Source organism: Pelmatolapia mariae, linkage group LG18 (genome assembly GCF_036321145.2).
Source record: "Pelmatolapia mariae isolate MD_Pm_ZW linkage group LG18, Pm_UMD_F_2, whole genome shotgun sequence".
In the NCBI taxonomy this organism is placed as follows: domain Eukaryota; kingdom Metazoa; phylum Chordata; class Actinopteri; order Cichliformes; family Cichlidae; genus Pelmatolapia; species Pelmatolapia mariae.
In genome coordinates, this window is record NC_086243.1 from 23,382,265 (window position 1) to 23,404,088 (window position 21,824).

Here is a 21,824-nt window from a genome sequence, read left to right on the forward strand (position 1 = left end):
ACAGGAAACCCCCTCGCCAAAGTTTTCCCTCAATTCAGCAATCCTCACTGCTCTGCACGACAGGTGTTTGCATGTGACACTACGACAGCTCGCTGTGATGATATATACAAAATGACGCAAGCACACCATGGAACATTTTTCTCTAAATAGACATTTAATGGTTTAAAAGCGTGTAGGTACAGACAGAGGAAAGAAAAACAGCTGCTGGGGTGGGACGTAGGGATTTCTAATTGTTTACCATGCAACCGAACCTTACCGCATTTAATTTTTTGAGGGGGAGGGAGTCAAACGGACCAACTAACAGCACAACAGCAAAGCAGGAAATCAACACTCTGGCACGTATCAATGGCATCACATGGAGAAGAGAATACAAAACATGTTTGTTTTCAATTTACAGTTTGTTTCAACTAATAACACTGATCGTTAACATATAATAAAATATATACACATCGTCAACAAAAAGGAATTGTGGCAGAACAAAGCAGCTTCATACAAAAAACTTTTCAGGCTGACTGAGTGGGATGTTGACCTGTGTGTAGCTGATTACAGTAACGTTAAATTGGAAATGTAACACTTGGTTGTTGTTTTTTAACAAATCTGACCCACTGTGATAGATTGTGCACGACTCTTCGCTGCATCGGGTGATGTAAACACTCCTCCTGCTATCCTTGACCTTTGTATCAGGAGCCACACTGCAGTAAAACAATGAATTTCGAACCTTGCCTATCTGAAGGCTCCGTCTAAGATTTGCATTGATCATAAACAAATGTAACATCAACAAATACAAAACTAAACTAAAAGGAGATACTGGCAATCCTCCGCTGTTACGACTGCCACCTGCCATTGATAGCACATTAGCGGCTCGACTCCACCCCGTCTGACTTCCACCTGCCCACTGCCGGCTGAGGCGCTGCCTACTGAGTCCGGAGCTGGTAATCTGGGAAGGAAATGAACAGGACTTAATCAAATGGGGGGGAAAAAGAAGAGGGGATCTGAGAGAAATCAAGTGGAGGCAGCTGATGCTTTCCACCCAGAATGAATGGAATATGGAGGAAATGAGATGAGGATGTTTAGCAATTACTGGCAACATTAGCAAAAAGACCAACATGTGCAACCTTGGTAATCTCAGTGTGAAGATCGGGGAAGCTCGACAAAGAAAGTTCACTTTCTCACATTTTGCAGGACGTTGCCACATTGCCTCGTGTACTACAGCGTATCCCCTTTTCATAGAACTGCATCGGTGCAAGGTCAGTTCCCACCGCATTGCACTGCATTGCCTAACTGTTGCCTAATACCTGCACATATGGGCACTCAGTATCTCATAACAGCACCAGTGTAAAGTGACCTACCTCCGTTTTGGGTGATGTAGCGCACCCACGGCAGGGCCTGATATCCACTCTTCTCAATGATTTTGAGGTAACGCACCTATGAGGAAGAGAAAGGAAAAAGCAGCTGATATAAACATGGTTGAAATTGAAAAAAAAAAAAAAAAAAAAGTATATGGAGGGGTCAATAAGTCATCTCTAACACAATCTCAGATACGGTGTTAAAGTTCTAGAGTAATGTGCTATTCTAGAGTATATTCAATGAATCATTTCCTCATAAAATTATTTGAGATATTAAAAAATACTTTTACGTTTATCATCTAACATGCACTCGGGCATCTAACCACTGATGGCTACCATCCCAGTATGAACCTGGTAAGGACAAGCTACATATTTCATGCAGACAAAACAAAAATCACACCTACAGGAAGTTGACAGCTGACACTTCACCTAAGATACAAGCCTGTGAACTCTACAAAGAATGATAGCACCCAGAGGAAGTGAGTGCATTGAAAAGAAAAAAAAAAAAAAAAGACAAAACAACGTAAACTGCCTGCTTGATTTCTAACCGAGGTGCACCCTGGACAGGTTGCCGGTCGCAGGAGACCGACCCTGAGAGAAAGACACTCATTCACACTCGAGTTCACACCCAGAGTCAGTTCAATTCTACGTGCTAACCGCTGCACCACCACACCGCCCTATTCTAAAGATGTGGTTTTATTTCCACCCAACATGCACTTATTGTTCCACTTGCTGTTTTTATAAAACTGCAACGTATGTTTATTTCTCGAATCTTGAGAAATAAGCAGTTATTTCTCATAACAGCTGCACTACTTTGTTGCCCACTGGGCTTCCTGAAGAAGCATATTTAAGAGTTTAATGGCAAAGCTAAAGGTCTCAGAAACATACATAACATATACATGTATAATTCTTTTATTGAATGCATTTTTTTTTTTTTACCCACAATGATAATTGGCATTTTCTCCAACTGCTTTCTGCATAATAGCAAGTTACCAAGCACCCGTTGCCTCTCTAAGCAGCAGGTTGATAAGCGCTCAGCAGTCGAGAGATATGCTTTTAAGGCCGTGGTGAGCTGTGAGTTGTAGTAAAAGTTGTGTTGTTGATGAGGAAGCTGTAGTATGAGTCACACAGAGAAGAGGGAAGCGACTACAGAACAGCTTTCAAGGGAGACACAAAAATAATTTACATAACTGTATTTTTGTAAGTCCTGGGAGCAAAAAAAAAAAAAAAAAGAAAAAGAAAAAGAAAGAAGGGGAAAAAAATTCCACATCAGCACTATTGAGATACAACTTTCACAAGTCATTAACTGATATTTCACCAACCCAGTGTTACCACAGAGCTGATTTTCGAGAAGAGAGGCTAAAAATATCACTTCGTCTTCACTATATGTCCATCTTTGATTGCACACATGTTTTTTCCCTGGACAGGTGTGGGAAATGACACTGGCACAGTATGTGTGTGAAAAGTTTTTAAATGCTGAAATAGTTCTTCACTTATCTGAATAATATCACAACAACATACCACAATGCAAGCAGAATTTCATGGTAATTACATGGTAAATACTGTGTAATTGCACGGCAATCGGCAAATGTAAGGGCACCCTGCAAGTCTAGTTGCGGACTTGTCCGTCATACCTTCGTGTTCTTGAGCAGTGGCACATCTAACACACAAAAAACAATATGCGGTGTCATAATTTGCAGGGATGAGGCGCAAAGCCATCTTAAAGCTGACATGACCCCCGCTCTGGGAGACGTCACCATGCCATGTCTCTATCATGCCAGTTCCCAGCTAGGAGCCGGATATACGGCGCAGGAATTTGCGGGTCAAGTGGTGGCAGGGCTCTGGTGAGGCCTCGGTACCGGCCGCCTTGTTATTACCTTCCAGTACACAGTGAGGTCAGAGCGAGTGAGCGCCGTGGTCACCAGAGACATGACGACAAGGGCACAGACGTGGGATCACCGAGTCTGCCGGCACAGCACTTCTCCTCGAACGCTGCAGCCAAACATGCAGTCGGCCTGACCGTGGGTACGCAGTCAGCAAAACGGCACCAAAAGCCATCCTCCGCAAAATATCATTATGGCTTGTAAGATGAGAAGGGGAAAAGAGGATGTTTGTTGTATCTAGTTTGGTAAGTACAGACTGCATGTGTGGTCTGCACTTATCAGGCTTTTGGTAGAAGTTATGGCTCAGAAACCATCTGCCAGCATGTTTGGGTTCCTTCGACTTCACCTAAAGAAGCACAATTTGAAAATATAACAGCAGCTCTGCTCTCACTGCCACTCAGCCAAAGTGTGGGGTTGCTCCATTTTCTAGTTAAGTTTATAAGGTGGAGTTACGTGCATCACACACACTTCACATGTGCGCTTCCCTACACTTAGTGGTAGAGTTAAGAGGAACTTTCTCATGCTTTGATATTTACATGTGTCTAATTAAAATTCATGGCCTCTTCTCACACGTAGAGAGTGGCGTTACTGGCAGCATTTGGGTCTGAGACCCAGTCTGCCGTTGCCCTGTAATAAGGGAAAGGTTACAGGCTTGACACAAGAGTTTGATGGGAATATGGCTCTTAATAGGTTCCCTCTAAAATAGTGGGTGCACCACGGTGTCAATGCAAACGTGGGGACGTTTCTCAAGCTTCTGGTCTCCAAATCAAAGCTCTGTACTTTGAAGACCTTTCAATCACTGATTCTAACACTTTGTTTATATGTTCTAAACATGTGCAGAGCAGTTCATTGCATTACTAAATTTAAAACGAGTCTTTATAACTTCTCAAATTCGACTACAACTTCCTTTTTCTCTCAATATTACAAATCAACCAAAGTGTAAAGTACAAAATGTTTTTTGAGTGATCATCTGAACCGTCTGATAAAACACTGCAAGCAGCCCCACCTTGCAGGCAAACTTAATGAATCGGTTGAAGCTCGATGTGCAACCTGCAGCACTCAGCTGAAGTACGTTAGGTGTAAAAATCCCTGGGGTGCTTTGTGGCTTTCAGATTCAAACCTTTTCAGGTGGCTTCCTTCCAGGAAGTTACAAATTAAGCCGAGAAAGAAAAAAACGATCTTGACATTTGTTCACGGTGGAGTTTCATAGATAATCACGTTTTTTGAGTTGTGGTTTAGCGCTACATAGTTTTGCGAACACAATTATGTAAAATGAACACCTCAGATGCCTTTGCAGGTTTTGTAAAATCCAAAGAGAAAAACTGAATACTGCCCTGCAATTAAAAGTTTACTGATCACCATCAGCACGATCTTTTTAATTCCAGGATTATACGTGCAATATTTCAAAACATCGCTCCAATGTCTGCCACTTATCTGGATCCAGCCATCTAAGCAGAACCAACTCTCCCCAGCCACCCAGAGAGACATAATCTCTCCAGCATGTCATGCGGTCTCCTAGCAGTTAGGGAAGCCCCTAATACTTCAAACTCAGAGGCCTCCAGATGGCATACCAGGCAGATGACTGGACCACCTTAACTGGCTCCTTTCAATGTGGATGATCAGTGTTTGACTCACACTCTCTCCCAATTATCAGAGTTTCTCGTTCCATCTCCAAGCGTGAGCACAGACACTCTACAGAAGAACCTCATTTCTGCTGTTTGTATTTGTGATCTCATTCTTTTGGTCATTACCCGAACTTGTGGCCATACGTGAAGTTAGAAACATAAACTGATCAGTTCATCCACATCTTTGAGCACTGTGTGCACCACAACAGTACGTCATATCGCTTTACTCCCCACAGATCCTGGATTAATCTCCTGCTCCACTCTCTCCGCACTAGCGATCGAGACCACGACATGCTTCAGCTCCTCCATCTGACTTTAAATGCAATACACAAATTTAAAGAAAATAAGAGGCGGTGGATATGGACCACTTTATTCTCATCACTAGGCACAATTTCACTTCTGCAGGGTGTGTACAGATTAAAGTGATGAGAAAACACTTTTTTTCTGAGTGTGTTTCAGTCACCAAAGGTCACCAGTGTTTGAAGAAAACCACAAAAAAGAGGATTCATCTCCTACACTGATGCGCTATTCCACCGAAACACAGAATATACAAACTGCAACTACAAATATCGTACTGAACATCACAGTTTAAATGTTGTTTGTGTGTGTGTTTTAAATAATTTATTACCATTCTTACAGATGATGTCAGTTTTTAATGTAGGAAAAACACTTCATCCCATCACTGTGCAAAGCTGCCTGTATTACTGCACTAATTCATACACTTGCTCTTATTCCAGCATCTGTTCGTTTATGACCAAACAGTAATTTAAAGGAAGGAACGAATGGGGGATTATTTCTTTCAGCTACCTAATTGCCACAGAAAACGTAAAGCATTCTTATACTGCCAAAAAGCAACCCAATTACAACTATCATGCATTTCAATTAAGTTGAGCTTCTCGTTTCCGAGTGGGCTGCATAATATCCGTAGAATTTAATAAAGTTTTATCGAGAACCATAGGAAATGTGGAGACGCTGGAAAATATGACCTTTTAGCTCTTTTAATGGGAGCCACAGAGAAAACAGTAATAAAAGTTCAGATGTAATTGAAATTGTGTTAGCAGCAGAGAGAGGAGTCTCCAGCAGTCTCAAAGAGTCAACTATAAGTTGATGACACAGCTTATTAGTAAGAATACACTTGTGGTTTTAAAGTATTTTCTGAAGAAGGACGTTTACGTACGCGTCAATGCTTTGAGTTATGACTGACGCTACAGATTTTGTGACAGCATTTCCTTGACTTACGTGTAACAAAAGACACACGCAGGGTTAATTATGTAACCGTCGTAGGTATATTACTTCCTTACTAAGATTCGCCATACCCTTCCCCACACAAGACTGTAAAAGCGATGAAACAGACACGTTCAGATGATTTCAGGTTCACGTGAAGGAGTGCATGTGTGAAGTGTCCAGACATGTACTGATGTCTGTGAAGGAATCAAGCCAGAGCGAGTAAGTGTGTTTGTGTTTGGCTGCCAGAGCTGGTTCTGGTGCAGCAGTGGCAGAAGATGAGTTCAGGTATGGATGTTCACACGCTTCACACGTGCTTTCCTTCCATCATTGTCCCACACTTCAGATTTATAATACATTAAGTTTCGAAAATCGTAAAAAAAAATATACATTTCCGCGTTCAGTTCTCAGATCCTACATGGACATACCCCACCCTCACTGGGTGAGTTCAATATTCATGTTAAAACTGGATATTAGTGAACAGGTGTTATTAGCTACCTTCAGCTCATTTAAAAGTCACCTCAAGTGACGGCTAAGAGGAACCAGACCTGTGATCGTTAATTTTTTTGTGAGTTATATTTGATTCTGTACGCTTTTATATTTATGTCCTGTGGGGGCTTGTTTTATTCTACTGTGGATTTTCATGTTGTAATTTCATGTTTAATGGTACATTGTCTGGATGTTGTGTTATTGTTTTTATCTGACCTGCTGTTAAATAAATACATTCAAAACCGATTTTTAACCCGGTGACAGTTTAGATCTTTATGCTCTCTTCGTGACACAGTGGTCCCTCGTTTATCGCGGGAGTTCAAACCTTCGTAGAAAAATAAGTCCAGTACTATAGAATGAAACCAAAGATCAAACCCTGTTTTCAGGTCCAGAACATGGGAATAGAGAAGCTGCGAGAGAATTCAACATTAATGAATCAATGGTACGGAAGTGGAGGAAGCAAGAAGAATGAGTTGAGTAAAGTTTGACTTATCTGACGGTTTTGTTTCGCTTAATGCGCCTTATAATCCGGTGCGCCTTATGATCTGAAATATACGGTAACTTCTACCTTCCGCAGCTACCGCAGGCGTCTTTGATGGTGCAAAACGTTTCATCGACATTGTTGTGTTTGTTGGGAGAAAACTTACAAACATACAGTGCAGCACTTCAGAGTCTCACTGCTAGCGATCGCAGATTTATGTAAATTTGACAAGCTGAACGCATTCTGTACTGTACAGGAGACACGGCACGAGATTGATTGACAATAGTCTACAGCCAATCAGGACGCAGAAAACAATGTGCTGTAAAAAGGCGAAACCGCGTTATAGTGAGGAACCACTGTATATGCCAATGACTAATGTACAGAATGACAGTCATAATGAAATGTTCAGGAAAGAGAAACGGACAGCCTGACAAACAACCTGAAAACAGCATAAAATAAGCAAAATGTATGTGTGTGTTTTCTTTTCCTAAGACAGTTAGGCAGTGGCATTGATGTCTGGCCCAACATTCTTTAAAAACCAGCTTTTACAATGTCAAGTTTAAACATCTGACCCCTAAGAGTATCCCTAAGGATATTTCAGGAGCTCTTGCTTTAGATAAAAAGTACAACGCTAAATTACCTGTGGCTGGTGTAAAACTGAGGTATAATTGTGCAAATGTACCTGCGGAAACACTGTTATTTTCATTGGAGGCCATAATATGATATTTTCAAATGAAGTTTGTCAAGTCGCCATTGTTTCCTCACATCAAGACATGGGAAAACGCTACACATATAATCACAGGACAACTGTGATTATACAGTATGAGCAGAGTGCATGTGTGTAAGTCTGCGGCGAGCAAGAGATTTCATTTAAACATGGAGCAGAAATGAAGCCTAAACATTAGCTTCTGTCTCAAGTTTCAGGTCAAAGGCAATCAAAATCCAATGAATCTACTCACCTGCTAACAAGACTGACATTTTATATCATTGTGATTAACAGAAAAGCAGAGGGCCAAGTTCAACTTGATGAGCAGTTGCCGTCTGGTTGGCTCAATGCTAGAAATTTCTTAACCACAGAGGGAAGCTGACTGTTTAGCAGTGCTCCCTTACTGCCCCCTCTGGCTAAAAACAGGACCGACGTGGATTGTTTGAATTCCAGCTGTGGAAACGGGGACAGCTGTGTGATGTAGCTACATACCAAGAATTCTAAACCCAAAATAATAATCAAAACCGCAGGTGTAAATAAGCAGCATTTGGTTCAGCATGCTTACAGGCAGTATGTCACAAAGGGATGATGAATACATTTTTACTGTATGAACAGAGACAGTGTTTGTTTTTTGTTTAACAGCTTGTTGTTTGCTTAGGGTTGACAAGTTATTTGAGAAACCGCCGCTCGACGGAGATCATACCTGGATGCCTGAGGTAGTGAAGTATGGGATCTCAAACTTGACACTGATTGGTGGTTTCCCCTCCTTATCTTCAGCCTCTACGCTCGGGAGGCCGAAGTGGGCTCGCATCAAATACTCCTTTCCACCCTGTGAGAAGTTGCAACACAAGCTCTTTAATAAAAGACGAAAACAAACTATAAATCTACTGTGTTTCAGCTTGTAAAAGGAAAACCAGATAGTATAAAGGCCCACAGCTGCTCCGCGTTGTTTCGGAGAAGTATAATTACAATCTGCATGTTTTTATTAACAATAAAAAACAGAATTGTGTAGCTTTATAACGTAAGCAAACTTCCATCCAAAAGCCTAGGGTAATATTACACAATTTTTGCAACTGTATGTATGAAGCTCGTGAGTCACAGTTTCTGCTCACAGGGAAAGACTTGATTGACCAGACGATCTCACTGTTCTCAGGCACCCACTTCACACTGCCCACTGTGGTCTTGAATTTGGGTGAGTCAGCGTCCGTTGGCACGGGAATGTGAATCTCCACGTTGTTGGCTGTGGAACGCCTCTTGAACTGACTCTTTGCCTAAGAACCAAAACAAGCAGGTCAAGTCTAACACGCTGCTCTGCCTAAACAGGGTATTAAAACAGGGCTTAATTTAATGCGCATTTAAAACCCTAATAGTCAGGGTTTCCACGCATGACAACATGATACAGAACATAAACAGCCTGATCATAATTGCTGTATGCTTTGCCTGACTGAACATATAGAAGAGCTTAAGCCAGGCTGAGCTCCAATCATTTGTTACTCCACTTTAATTTTTCTTTAAAGGAATGACAGCAATAATAGCTCAGCTACACATGATGCGCGCAGCTAAATGTACCCACTGAAAAAGCTTCCAACCTTAATCATGTACTCAATCCGACTGTGAGAGTGCTTCTCGATAACAGACTCAATCCAGATCAGGGGCTTCACCTGAAATATAAAAACCACATCGATTTTAAGTGCACAAATGTAGAACACACCACTTTAAATAACACATGACTTAGTCGCCACCCAGTGGGCAGCAGGTGTTACTACAGCAACCGAATATAAGTCATTTTGAGACTAGCTTTTACATTTGTTTTGTTTCTACAGCAACCAGCAAAAACAGATAATCATATACTCATGCTGCAGTGGTGTCGGCTGTATTGTGTGAAATCTTGTAAAGGAAAATTAGGGAGAAACAGAGATTGCAAAGTCACTCCAAAGTTTTGAGCAATCTGCGTTATTATGTAACTGCTTCTTGGTATATCCTTTTAAAACAGACGGTTACATCATCAAGTTACAAGAGACTGAACTTTAATTATGTTTGATCAACTTTAATGTTTTCTTTGTATTTTTGTAGGGTCTTTACCTTACGATATAAAGTGCTTCGAGGCAACTGTTGTTGTGATTTGGCTCTATATAAATAATCTTTATTTATGAACGACACCCAGCAAGCACAGATCCGGATTTAAAATGAACAGATTTGTATTTTTTGTCCACACGCGGACAGCCTTCGTGCTTAATCTGAGGCACATGCTATGGTATAGAAGCAGGTATAATATGGAAAAACCAAAGTATAAAAGAAACTATCCTTCAAACAGTTTTTACACGTACACGGTAAAGGGCTTAAAGGGCATAAAAATAAATACAGAGAATTTAAAAAGTATTCAAGTGCTTAGCTGAGTAATATAACCAAGAAAAATTGCTTCTTGGATTAACAATTTCAGTTCTGTACGCTGCAGCTCCTTGTTAACTAAAACTGAAAGACTTCTGCTCTACTATACCACTTCCTTTCCGGCACGCTTACTGGTAAAACTGTTGTGAAACACTTATAGAAACCATGATCCCAGTTCAAACTGGCAGAACATTGTGTGTCTGCCTATAGATTACCATTTGACTCAACAAATGAAATTTATCAGTTCCTTTCATCGAAAAAAGTTTGTCATTTTAAACATTTTTTGAGAGTAGAGGATGATGGTTGAGATCTTATCTGTTCTCTTTTTGTTTTTTGAGAGTGTTTTTTTCCCCTTCAGAAAAAAAGCACAGTTAAACACTATTCATAACACACGCCTATGTGTGACAACCACAGACCAAGTACTAAACTGTGTGGTTGTGTTTCACCTGTTTTCTTCTGTGGTTATCAAAAACATTGATGAACAGATGAGGTACTAGTCTAAGCTGCTGGCTCATGAATACAGGCGTATTTCTGTATACAAATAATTCTGCCACAAACCCCCCACTGTCGCTACCGCCCCGAAACAGCCTTCTCCCAAAGGAAAACTGTCAGTTCTATTCAAAATATTTTTAACCTGTTTTTTTATATTAGTTCTGGTTCAAATTCACTTTACTTAAAATATCTATTTTAATCAAACCAGAAATAACAGAAAAACGCAAAGACTCGCATAACGTAAAGTATATGGGAAAATAAAGCAACATTTACTTACTTAACTATAAGCAGACCAATTGGGTAGTTGCCCCCTACAGGCCCATTTTGGAAAGGAAAAGCCCAACATAAAACATTTTGAAATGTTTTGTTTTTGTCCCCCAAAAAGAAGCCAGCAAACACTTTATCCTCTTAGGAATTAAAAACACTCACTAAGGTGACATTAGGAGGCTTTATAGCAGAGGTTCTCATACGTTTTCTGGAAAGCTTCCACTTCAGATGCAGAAAATGCTCCTTAATTTCTATCAAGCTGAATTTCAGTGCAATAATCGTCACAAAGCAGCATCAGCAGTAACAGTTTTTAGTTTACATAGAATCAAAAATCTGTTCATTCAAATTTAGTTTCACTACTTGGTCACCCACGCTCCACCTGCAGTGGCTCTACTGCCCACCTGTAGGGCCTGCCCCACGATTTATGAACCACTGCTTTAAAGGGTAAATCTAATTTGATTATTTCCACAAGTGGCTTCAGCTTAAATGATGAGATCAGATTTCAGTAGTGAATTCTATGCACGACCTCATTTGATTTGAAGCAGTAAGCAGATTCACATGTTCACGTGTACACAGTCTTTATTCCAATCAGATTATCTGTCTGGATTCCTTTAATATACGCCCAATTCTTTCACTGTTACAGCAGTATGTATGTATGTTCACTGCATGTCTGTTTGCAGGTGTGTCAGACCCTTTCAGAGCCTTCCTCTGGTTTGGACTCTAACTACTCGACTTGTTCAGCCACATATTACTCACATGAGTGTTGAGGCGGTACGACATGAGCTCAAACTCTCCGTCGGGAGGAATGAAGGAGATGGTGCGGTCGTTCTCAAAGCGAGACAGACGGACACACTGGTGAAACTTGACATCCTCCAGCTCTACTGATTTACTCTTCCCTCCTGCAAAAACAAGCATCACAGGCGATTTAAAGCGATTAACCAAATTAGCATGAATCAGGCACAGACTAAATAGTTGTTCTAATTAAAATGCAATTTTCCACATGGTACGGCAGGCTGTCAACCAATCAGAATCTCAGTGGCTTGGCCCAGTTCCTTCTGTCAATGTGTCAAAGTATCCTTGTGCAAGATACCGAACCCCAAGTTCCCTCTGATGTAGTGCTGGGCGATATGACGATATATATCGTGTGGACGATAGAAAAGTGTCTATCCTGCCATTTGTCTTCTATCGTTTCTAACCCTAATTTTATAAATTATTACATAAAATATATCATTAACCCTTTACAACCAGTCGGAGCAGGCACACTCCGTTTTCCCTAACTATTTTTAAATCCCTGTAGAACTGGAACCACGTAAGCTAGCGCAATAATGTTTTTTGCATATAAAACCGTAGGAGTTGTACTTACATCTAATGCCATTAGCTTGCCCTAGGTCACGGTTTCCTTCCACATATAGTTTTGCAAAAATTGCATAACAAGCAATTCCAGCAACAAAAACATAATATTCCAGACTTGCAGCAACAAAAACATAATATTCCATTAACACGCTTTGCCGATCCGATCAGCTGTTCATAACACTTCCTATGTTGGAATATAAGTCAGCGCGAACTATCGCATGTCCGCCATTACCTGCCCGAAACCGGAAGTGACGTCATTTTCGCGGAAATGTAGTTTTTTAGCTTCAAAGCCTATGTTGGTGTTTTTAAAAGTCATGTTTGACTTTATGCTTTTCTGTATCCTTTCTGGGATGCTTAGAAGTCAAATTACACTGTTGGAAATAGTTTATTTTGATGCACATGCTGTATTTTTGCAAATTTGCATTTATTCATTTTCCCTGTAGTATATAAAAATTTGTGTATCTTAAAAATACAACTATGAAGACACTCAAAATAAATTTCTCGTGGTTGGAAACTATTTTGTGCAACTTTTTTGTATTTACAGTTTTGAGGGATAAGCCTCTTAAATTTCTCTAACTAGAAATATATGTAAAAAAAAAAGATTCTCAATTTTTTTGTAGTTTATTGCACTTTTTTGCAATTTATGTAGTTACTATGGACTTAATGCATACATATTATTAAAATTTGGGCTATAACGGTTGTATTGATGTATAGCAACTTGAAATGCTCCCACAAATGGCACTACAGCATGTAAAATGTAAAGATAAGCTCTGGCGGACTTGGTTCTATGGTAGGTCTTAAAGGGTTAAATAGCCTGTGGCAAATATATTAGTGTTGTCTTCTCATTATACATGCTCTGAACTTTATGCAAGAGAAAATAAAGTATAAAAAAATGATATTTTTCACAAAGAAACTTCGTCTTGTGCTTTTGCGACATGGTGCTGCTTTACGTGCACCCAGATTTGCGACATGCTTTACGGTAACTCAAAACAAAGACTGCACCCTCTCCACTCGCGGTTTACAGACTGCATACTTTCCAGATGACCACAGGTCAGGTGGTATATCGTGATATATATCGTTATCGTGATATAAAATAATTCATATCGTGATAAATATTTTTTCCATATCGCCCAGCACTACTCCGATGCATCCATCAAAATGTGAGCGTGAGCGCTTAGGTAAAGATACAAGAACTATGTGTGCTTAAATGACAGAAAAGCACTGTCATATGGTTATTATTACATCTATTATTACATCAACTATTCATTTATTGCTCGAAAGCTTCAATGCTTTTTTTTTTTCTTAGCAGCAAAGAAACAACTCACGTCCAGTGTTTTCAAACAGAACTTTGTCGTTCAGTCCGAGCCGTAGCTCGGGCATTCCAGAAAGGAAGACGCGCATCTTTATGGAACCAACAATCTCGCTACGGAGAACATTGCCGTTGGCACTAACCTGAAAGACAGTCAATGAGTAAAGAGGAACAGATGAAAGCACATAGTAGCGATCAAAGACTGTACACAAAAAACAGCAAGCTGGACAGTCGGAGTGCGCTGTGACGCACCGGGAGAGGAAGTTTACAAACACTGTGACCGGCATTCCTTATGCAACTCGGGCCTTCTAAAACAAGTTCCTACCAGGAGGTTCACTGACTCAATGACGTCCAGGAAGACCTCATTTTTCCTGTACTTGATACCCTCTGACCTCCAGGAGACAGCGTTGGTGACTGTGGCGGGGGGTCGCGGGGCCCCAGTGTCTAGCTTGTGGCCCTCCTGGGTTATGTATCTGAGAGACAAAAAATGTAAACAGGAGGAAAACCTGAGAAAAGGGGAAATTAACTGTCTGAGATGACGAGTTCCCAGAAAACATCAAAGAAGAACAGAGATTGTCGATTTTATGAGGGAGGATTGTCTGACTTATTACTGTACTCATGTGGGGGAAATCCAGAATTGGTTTGCTGCACGTCTACATCACTCACTTTTGAAAGACTAAACGGTCATTTACAGTCGTTTATGGTGATGAAAGTAAGCTCTTTTTGACTTGTAGGTATACCGAAATGATGGGACAATACCACATCAAGGGAAAACGCAAACTGTAAAAATCTGACATAAATAAATAAAACAATCAAATATGCTTTTTAGCACAGTGATTTGCGCTGATTGACAACCTGAGAAAATGTCATCGGGAAATTAGCAGTTAAAGCAGTAATGATTATAAATGACAGGAATCTGGCTGCATTCAGCCGCAGGTAAAAAGATCTCTGTTTAAGATCTGTTTTTTCTACTGAGGTTAGATGCACTTTATTATTTGAGTGATTACAGTGTTTTTTATTCAGGAAACCTCAGGGCTGTTGGTCTTTTGTACTACGAAGGTCAATCCCTTCTTAACAGGTTACATAGCCAGGGTAACTTGTGCTGCGAACCAATCCTGCTCCAAAACAGGTTATGTCTGAGATTAAAGACCAACACTTAAGAAATCCCCACCTACTGACCAAGCCAGTCTCTGGAAATTAGCATCAGCATTCCTTAAAGATCCCTTAGATTTCCTTGCACGCATAGTAGGAGCATCAAAAGTCTTTTTTTCCCTCTTACATGCCATTTTATTCCTTGATTTTTCCCCCCCTATGATCCTAAAACTTGATACCCATTTGTATGTACATGTAGGTCTAAGGCTATGTTTGAATTTCATTTTTGATTTTATTCACTGCTAGATCTCAGCCAGCAGCTGAAAGGATAAAACTGTCTGTTACACATTAATTTAATGAAATACTCAATTATAATCCACCAGATTCTCCTGTGTCATAATGACAAACATCCAGCTTTCAAATAGGATCAACTTTATTTATAAAGCAAATCTTGACCAAAGCGCTTAAAGGGCTCTAACATTCGCACGGTGCTTTTAATACTAATCTACTGTACAGTGGTTTTCCTCTCTCTCTCACACTCACACACACCCACCTGTGGTGGCTCTCGCTTAGTTAGCTTTGTAATAGACTGCCGACGTGTCTGCAGCAGCTGTATTACTTTCAGTCTGTATCATGTGCTTAACGTCTTTGCATTCTTCCCATAGTTACGTTTTATCTACAGTTATACATCTCTCAGCCTCTTGTCACATGCTTCCAATAACGCCCGATTCATGTCAACAGATAGGGGAAAGTCTGGCTTACTGAGCAAGTTGATAACTGGCTTCACATGACTGCTTATCACGATTGCTAATGTTAGGGTAAGTGAATCCAGATAAGGAAGAGATAGCCTGGCTTTGTTGAACTCATTGTGTTCGAGGCCTAGTTGTTTATCAACTACAGCTGTCTTACTATGGTTAGCTCAAAAAGCACCCTAAAGTTAATTTCCAATAATCTTGTAGTTTATTCAGGCAGCACAGTGATTCAGCGATTAGCGCTGGTTCAGGCTCAGCTGGGTGCATTCTGTGTATGTTTTCTCTGAGTGCTCCAGAGACGTGCGGTATGATCTCAACAGGTCGCCAGTTCATCACAGAGACATCCAACCATTCACACTTACATTGACACCTTAAAGCCAATCCAGAAACACCAGTTAACCTAACAAGTTAACAACCTAACCTATGTCTTTTGGACTGTGGGAGGAAGGCTCCACACATGAGCCAGTCAGCAGGTGAACTAAAACCCAGAGCCTTCTTGTTAAACTGAAATAAACTGGTCTCAAAAGCATTTTATTTTTGATTAACTTTGCAGCTGTACAGAAGTCAGACCTACACTGTAAAGAGCAGCATTATTTCATGGAGATTATTTTGTCTTTTATTACAAACCCAATTCTAAAAGTTGGGATGCTGTGTAAAATACAAAACCCCCCAGAATGCAGCGATCTGCAAATCTCATAAACCCACATTCTATTCACAACACAACGTAGAAAACACACCAAAGGTTTAGCTCAGAGTGAATTTGATGGCAGCAATAAGTTGAAAAATAAAGTTGGGACGAGGCAACAAAAGTGTGAAAATTAAGTGAAACTAAAAAGAAACGTCTGAAGGTAAATTTTGCAACTAATGAGGTTAACCGGCTACATGATCAGGTATTAAAAGAACATCATAAAAACACAGAGCTCCTCTGATGTCATCAAACTCAAAATTTTAATTTCGACCTTTTTTTTTCTTAAGATTTTCACAGATTAAACATTTGATAAGAACCCAGATTTTCCTGTGAATAAAATCTGGGTTCATGAGATTTGAAAAATCACTACTTACTATCTTTATTTACATTTTACACAACATTTCAACTTTTGGTTAGCCCTCCCAGTTGTAGGATTCAGGGGTATTTACTGGTATCTATTATAACAGTTTTCAGTCTTGGATGAGTACCTCAACCTGCTCTGTATACCTCATTGAAAACAGACCAGGTTCACGTTTAGAGAGTCTGCCATGTTGTATGCTTTCTAAAGAACTTTTTCGTAGCCACCACAACCTCTCCTACACACATTTAAAGGGTGAGCCCAAGGGTATTCGGATGGTTGCGATCGGCAGTTTCACCTCTAGATGGCAGTAATTTACTTTCAACAGTTACAGTATGCTAGTAGCCGTCCCATGACTTTGCTTTCAGAACAACTAGAATGTTATTTTACACATTTGAGTTTCTTTGGTGTAAGAACAAAAATGGACCTGTGACCCTGAAAATCCGGCACTTATGAACCCTCATGTTACCCGCAGTAAGACAGCAGCTAAGAGGATACTTACTCTTGCAGAATTTTGCTGTCAGTGGTCTGAGGATAGCCAAAGTCCATCAGCTCATCCATGAGCTCATATATGATAACAAAGTTGTCTCTAATGCTCTCCTCCTCCAATTCTTTGAAATACTCTGAAAAAACCTAAAACAACACAAATAAACATGCTGCACTTGTAGCAACAGTATATGCATTTGTTATTGTTATTAACTAAAAGCTGGCGAATAATTCAGTCATACCTGAACAATTTTGTACAAGAAAGAGAAAACCAGGGAGACGCTGGCATTTTTTTTTGATGTTGCAACCACTGATGTGACGTGTGTTAAGAAGTGTAACTACAGGAGAGGGAGTAAGTACAACACGTGGACACCGTAAACGTTGATGTGTTTCAGGGATTAATAAGGATACAGTAGAGATTATTGTGTTTGATCCACATGAAACGGACCCCGCCATGAGCCAGAATTGGTGATAGCGTGCCCTCTTCCTCTTTGTCCATCAGAAGGGTCATGAAGTGCTCAATCTCTGACATGTCCACATCGCCCCGATAATTTCGGCACACCAAGACCTGAAAGAGAAAAACAGCACAAGTGCAACTTTCATAAATATCAGTAAATCACTGTATTTTTACATTAAAGCTCAGAAAATGCTGCCCAAAAAAAAAGAAAAGAAAAGAAATGGCATGAGTATATTCAGTGTATCTCAGAATGTATGTACCGCCACTATGGGCAGTATATAGCAACAATATCATCCCCTATTATAAACGCAACATTCCTCATAACAGCAGATATTTACATCTCCATATGTGCAGGCAATCTCCTTTACACAAAAAAACACTTAAAGTTTTTTTTATTTAAAAGGGATTCACGTGTTATTATTACACCTGCAAGGCTAAAGCAGAGACGTGGGTGGAAACTAAATACAGGTAAACCTGATACCTTAGGAATTTTTCATGCCCTTTATGTCTTTTTCACTTTTCCATTGATTTAGTCGGATTCAAAACCGACTGTTCGTGTAAATCACAAAGCATCATCACAAGCCCCCGGGCTGTAAATTCAGTGTACAACTCCCTGCTGCTAACAGCTGGTCCCCTGGCTGTTAGTCATCGGGTTACATTTCTTCTTCTCAACGCTATCGCCTGACATCGCTCCAGGTGACATCTGTCATATAAATTGAAAATTGCTGACTTTCGTTACAAGGTAAACCCTCTAAATGGCAGTGTGAACCGCTGAAGATACGCTAGCTGCTCGCTGCAGACTGAGCCGCATTATAATCTGTCAAGCAAGAATGTGCTAGCTAGGCTAACCTTAGCTTAGCATCGCCCCTCCAATGTTACTTTACCTTTCCCTTCAAATCCAAGACGTACACGGCGCTCGCAGACATCTTGAACTTATTTACACGAGCCCAGCTAAGCTCGTTATCAGTTGATAATGTTGGCAAAAACTAGTTCAGTGCTAAAAATCAAAGAACAGACTTCCATTCATAATACTGAAAAGAAGAACACAACCCTTCCCCTTTTCTTAACACTCTACATTCGCAAGGAGCGCCCCCTGTGGAATAGGAGGGAGCACTACAAGTCTCTGGCATCCTTTTTTTTTAAACAAAAAACATTTTATGGTTAAGTCAGTAAGACAGGAACTTAATTTAAATCATTATTAATAATCTATATGGTAACAACAACAACAATAATAAAATAATAATAATAATAATGACCTTTAAAAACAGGGCTTATGCTTAATTATCTCACCCTTTTAAAAGTCTTTGAGGTAACCAAACAGCCTGCATATAAGCTGGAGTCATGATGGAGTGTAAACCAGTCTGGTGTGTAATCATGCCACTGATCATGCCACCTGCTGTCATTGTTGTCATGTCCACATCCATGATAGAAACTGCTTCTCATGTCTTATCTCACTTTTGCTGACATGCTGTGAGATTCTTGATAGAATCTGAGAACACAACAAAGAGATCCAGAAGATTGAAACTGGCAAAGATGGCTAAATGCTGATTAGACATTTCTATGCAAACATGCCAGTATAAACATCTTAGCAATCTCATAGTTTCTGGTTTGTGTTATCCTGTATGCTGTCACCAACTTTGCTTTAGTATTGTAGCTCCATCTTCTGGATTGATGTGTCACACATGTTTTACGATACATAATGATCACCACAGGATAGCACCGTTTTCAACTGTTTTAGTGTCCAACAGAATAAAGTGCAGCAGTGGGTCTTAATTAAATATGACAGCATCAAACAATTCAACATTTGATATATAATAAAATACATGTTTTCATATTTATTACTAGTAAGTTAACTTGTCGATTACTTTGAATAGTTTAGATTTTAGAGGTGCACTGGTCAACACTGTTATCTCACAGCTTCAAATCTCCTGGTTATTCTGGGTCTTTCTGTGTGGAGGTTCCATATTCTACATTTGCAAAGACATGCATGTGAAGTTAGCTGGTGATTTTAAATTAGCTGCAGTTGTGAATGTGACAGTTGGCGGTTGTCTGTGTCAGGCCTGCAATGGAGTGGCATAGGCTCCAGGCCCCCCGTGACCCTGAGTCGCATAAGAGGTTTCAGTTTAATTTCAGGCACTTGTGTTGCAAGGTGAATGATTTGCATTTCCGCTTAATTTCAAAGATCTGATGACATCAAAATAGGAGTCAATACATGACACAACGAAAAGCTTTTATTTATAAACCATGGCTTTGTGCATAGGGTGCCTTTAGGGTCACTTTAAACCACACCAACTGTAAATTGTAAATTGTAAACTGTAAATTCTAATTGTAACTCTCAAGCGTATATTTATTTATTTTCTTCTAATTTTATATATCTATGTATTAGCTTGCTTTGCACTGATGTAACCGGAGCCTCGTCGTCTCATCTCTCTGTATGCTGCACTGTATATAGCAGAGATTACAATAAAGTTTACTTTGACTTTGACTTGACTTGTATCTTACTGTAGGGTGTAATCAGTGTTTACTATTTCTATGTGGATATTTGTCCATCTGACCATCTTCTGGAACTTCTCAAAAGCTTATCTGTCTTGGTTGGTTGATCTAATTAAACTGCTGTATTGGTAAATACTTGGGTAACTGAAGTTGAGCCTTTCATTCAAGTGATTTATTTCTGTGCAAATCTTCACAGCCAGAAACTGATTTGAGCCGATCTTAACTCTAGTCCCCTTAATGCAAATGATAATCCCACTAAATGCTGGTGTGCAAAATATAAATGGCATCCAAGCAACAAACTCTGACTTCCTCAGAGGTGAAACACAAGGAAAAGTCCTGCTGTTTAATATACTAAAAATATAATGCTTATTAATGTGTCAGTGTGTCATAATTACAGAAAGCTACTGCAGTGATATTGGAGGCATTACAGGCTTAGTGTTAGGATAACAGAAGCCTGAGAGCTTGTTCAAGTGTGCTAACCCAAACAAACACACTTGGCTAAATTTGCATTCCCAGCTAATAGAGGTAGCTGAAGAGAAGAAAATACAAAAATGCATTGTGGGTGAAAATAAAGCTGTACACAGTCCCACTTTCTACTGGTTTTGCACCTCTGCCTTTGGTATGAAAAGAATCTCAGCTGTGGGCTTGAGCAACACGACTGTCATCCTAATGCAAATGATCATCGTACTAATTACAACAGCTGATGTGAAAGGATGAAATAGCAACCCAGCAACAAATACTGACATCATCAGAGGTTAAAACACCCATGAAACACAAGTAGAAGTCCTGCTGTTCTGTATCATCTAAAAATATAATGCTTATTACTATGTCAGTTTATAATGCACAAACCTACTGGAGTGCTTAGGGAGTATTACAAGTTTATTATTAAATTAAACTAAATCCAGGATCCTGCTTCAGTGCACGACTCCAAACAGCTCGTGTTTGTTCTTCTTTTTTAATTGATTTTTAGCACCCAGTCTCGGAGTTTTGGAGTGACTCTTTCAGCTGTGGGCTTGCGTACGAACACTGCACCCTGTCACGGTGACAAATCTCTTATCCCTTGGCTGGAGCGATGGAGTCTACACATTGTCAGAAGTCACAGATGCAACTGGACTGGACTGAGTAACACAGCCAAATATAACAGACTGCTGCTTCCTTCAACCACTTGCATACTTTCTACGTGCTGTTTGTGTCTCGTTTATAGACATGTTTGTGCAGAACCCTCATAGATCAAGAGAGCTGATATGTTTACTCTGGCTGACAAATCAGCTTGTCTCACTCTGAGTCAATGCATCACCCAGGTGTTACATTTGATTGTACAGGTATTCCCATCGTAAATCCTTTGAGTAGTATATGCGCTTTTTTGTGTCATCAACCAGAGTACATAAAGCACAACTGCTTTTGTAAGTAAAATGAGTCCACCATTATGACAAATCCATGACATCAGCCATTTAAGACTACTAAAAGAGTACTAGTTTGTGTCCTTCGTGGTACTGCTCATGTAAACTCTAATCTGTTCTACCATTCCCATAGCTTTGTGATTTATACTTAGCAGGACTTTGACTCTACTCCCAAGGCGATACTGTGGCTTTTGGGGGAGTTTTTACCATACAAGGAGAAGAGGAGTTTAGCTGGGTTTCCTGTGGGAGGGTTCTGATTTCTCTCACTCCACTTCTGATTCTCTCTCTCTCTCTAACTTATATCTCCTGTCCTTCTTATATCTCTTTCTGTTCCCCTGCACAGGTTCTGCTCCAAACCTTTCTCATCACAAGAAAGCATGAACAGCGTCCTGAATATCATTTAGTGAAAAATCTTCCAAATTCCCTGATTCGTAATGTGCATGCAATTGTGTAACCATAACACTTTGTGCAACTGGCATCCTGACACACCAAATAAGGTGCACAGTCACTACCAACACTGAATGTAATGATGTAA

The 21,824-nt window shown here is 40.0% G+C and overlaps 1 protein-coding gene across 1 annotated transcript; it reads right to left on the bottom strand.

Annotated features, from left to right (window-relative positions):
* Positions 1 to 130: 130 nt before the first annotated feature.
* On the bottom strand, positions 131 to 18,459 carry ap1m1 (adaptor related protein complex 1 subunit mu 1). The gene is made up of 12 exons (XM_063462533.1): positions 18,281 to 18,459; positions 17,351 to 17,507; positions 17,182 to 17,249; positions 16,956 to 17,086; positions 13,889 to 14,036; positions 13,580 to 13,706; positions 11,658 to 11,800; positions 9,344 to 9,415; positions 8,867 to 9,025; positions 8,458 to 8,583; positions 1,350 to 1,425; positions 131 to 937 (listed from the first exon to the last, which is right to left on the bottom strand). The coding sequence occupies exons 1-12, from the start codon at positions 18,320 to 18,322 to the stop codon at positions 915 to 917; spliced, it is 1,272 nt and encodes a 423-aa protein (XP_063318603.1). The 5' UTR covers positions 18,323 to 18,459; the 3' UTR covers positions 131 to 914.
* Between the last annotated feature and the right edge of the window lie 3,365 nt (positions 18,460 to 21,824).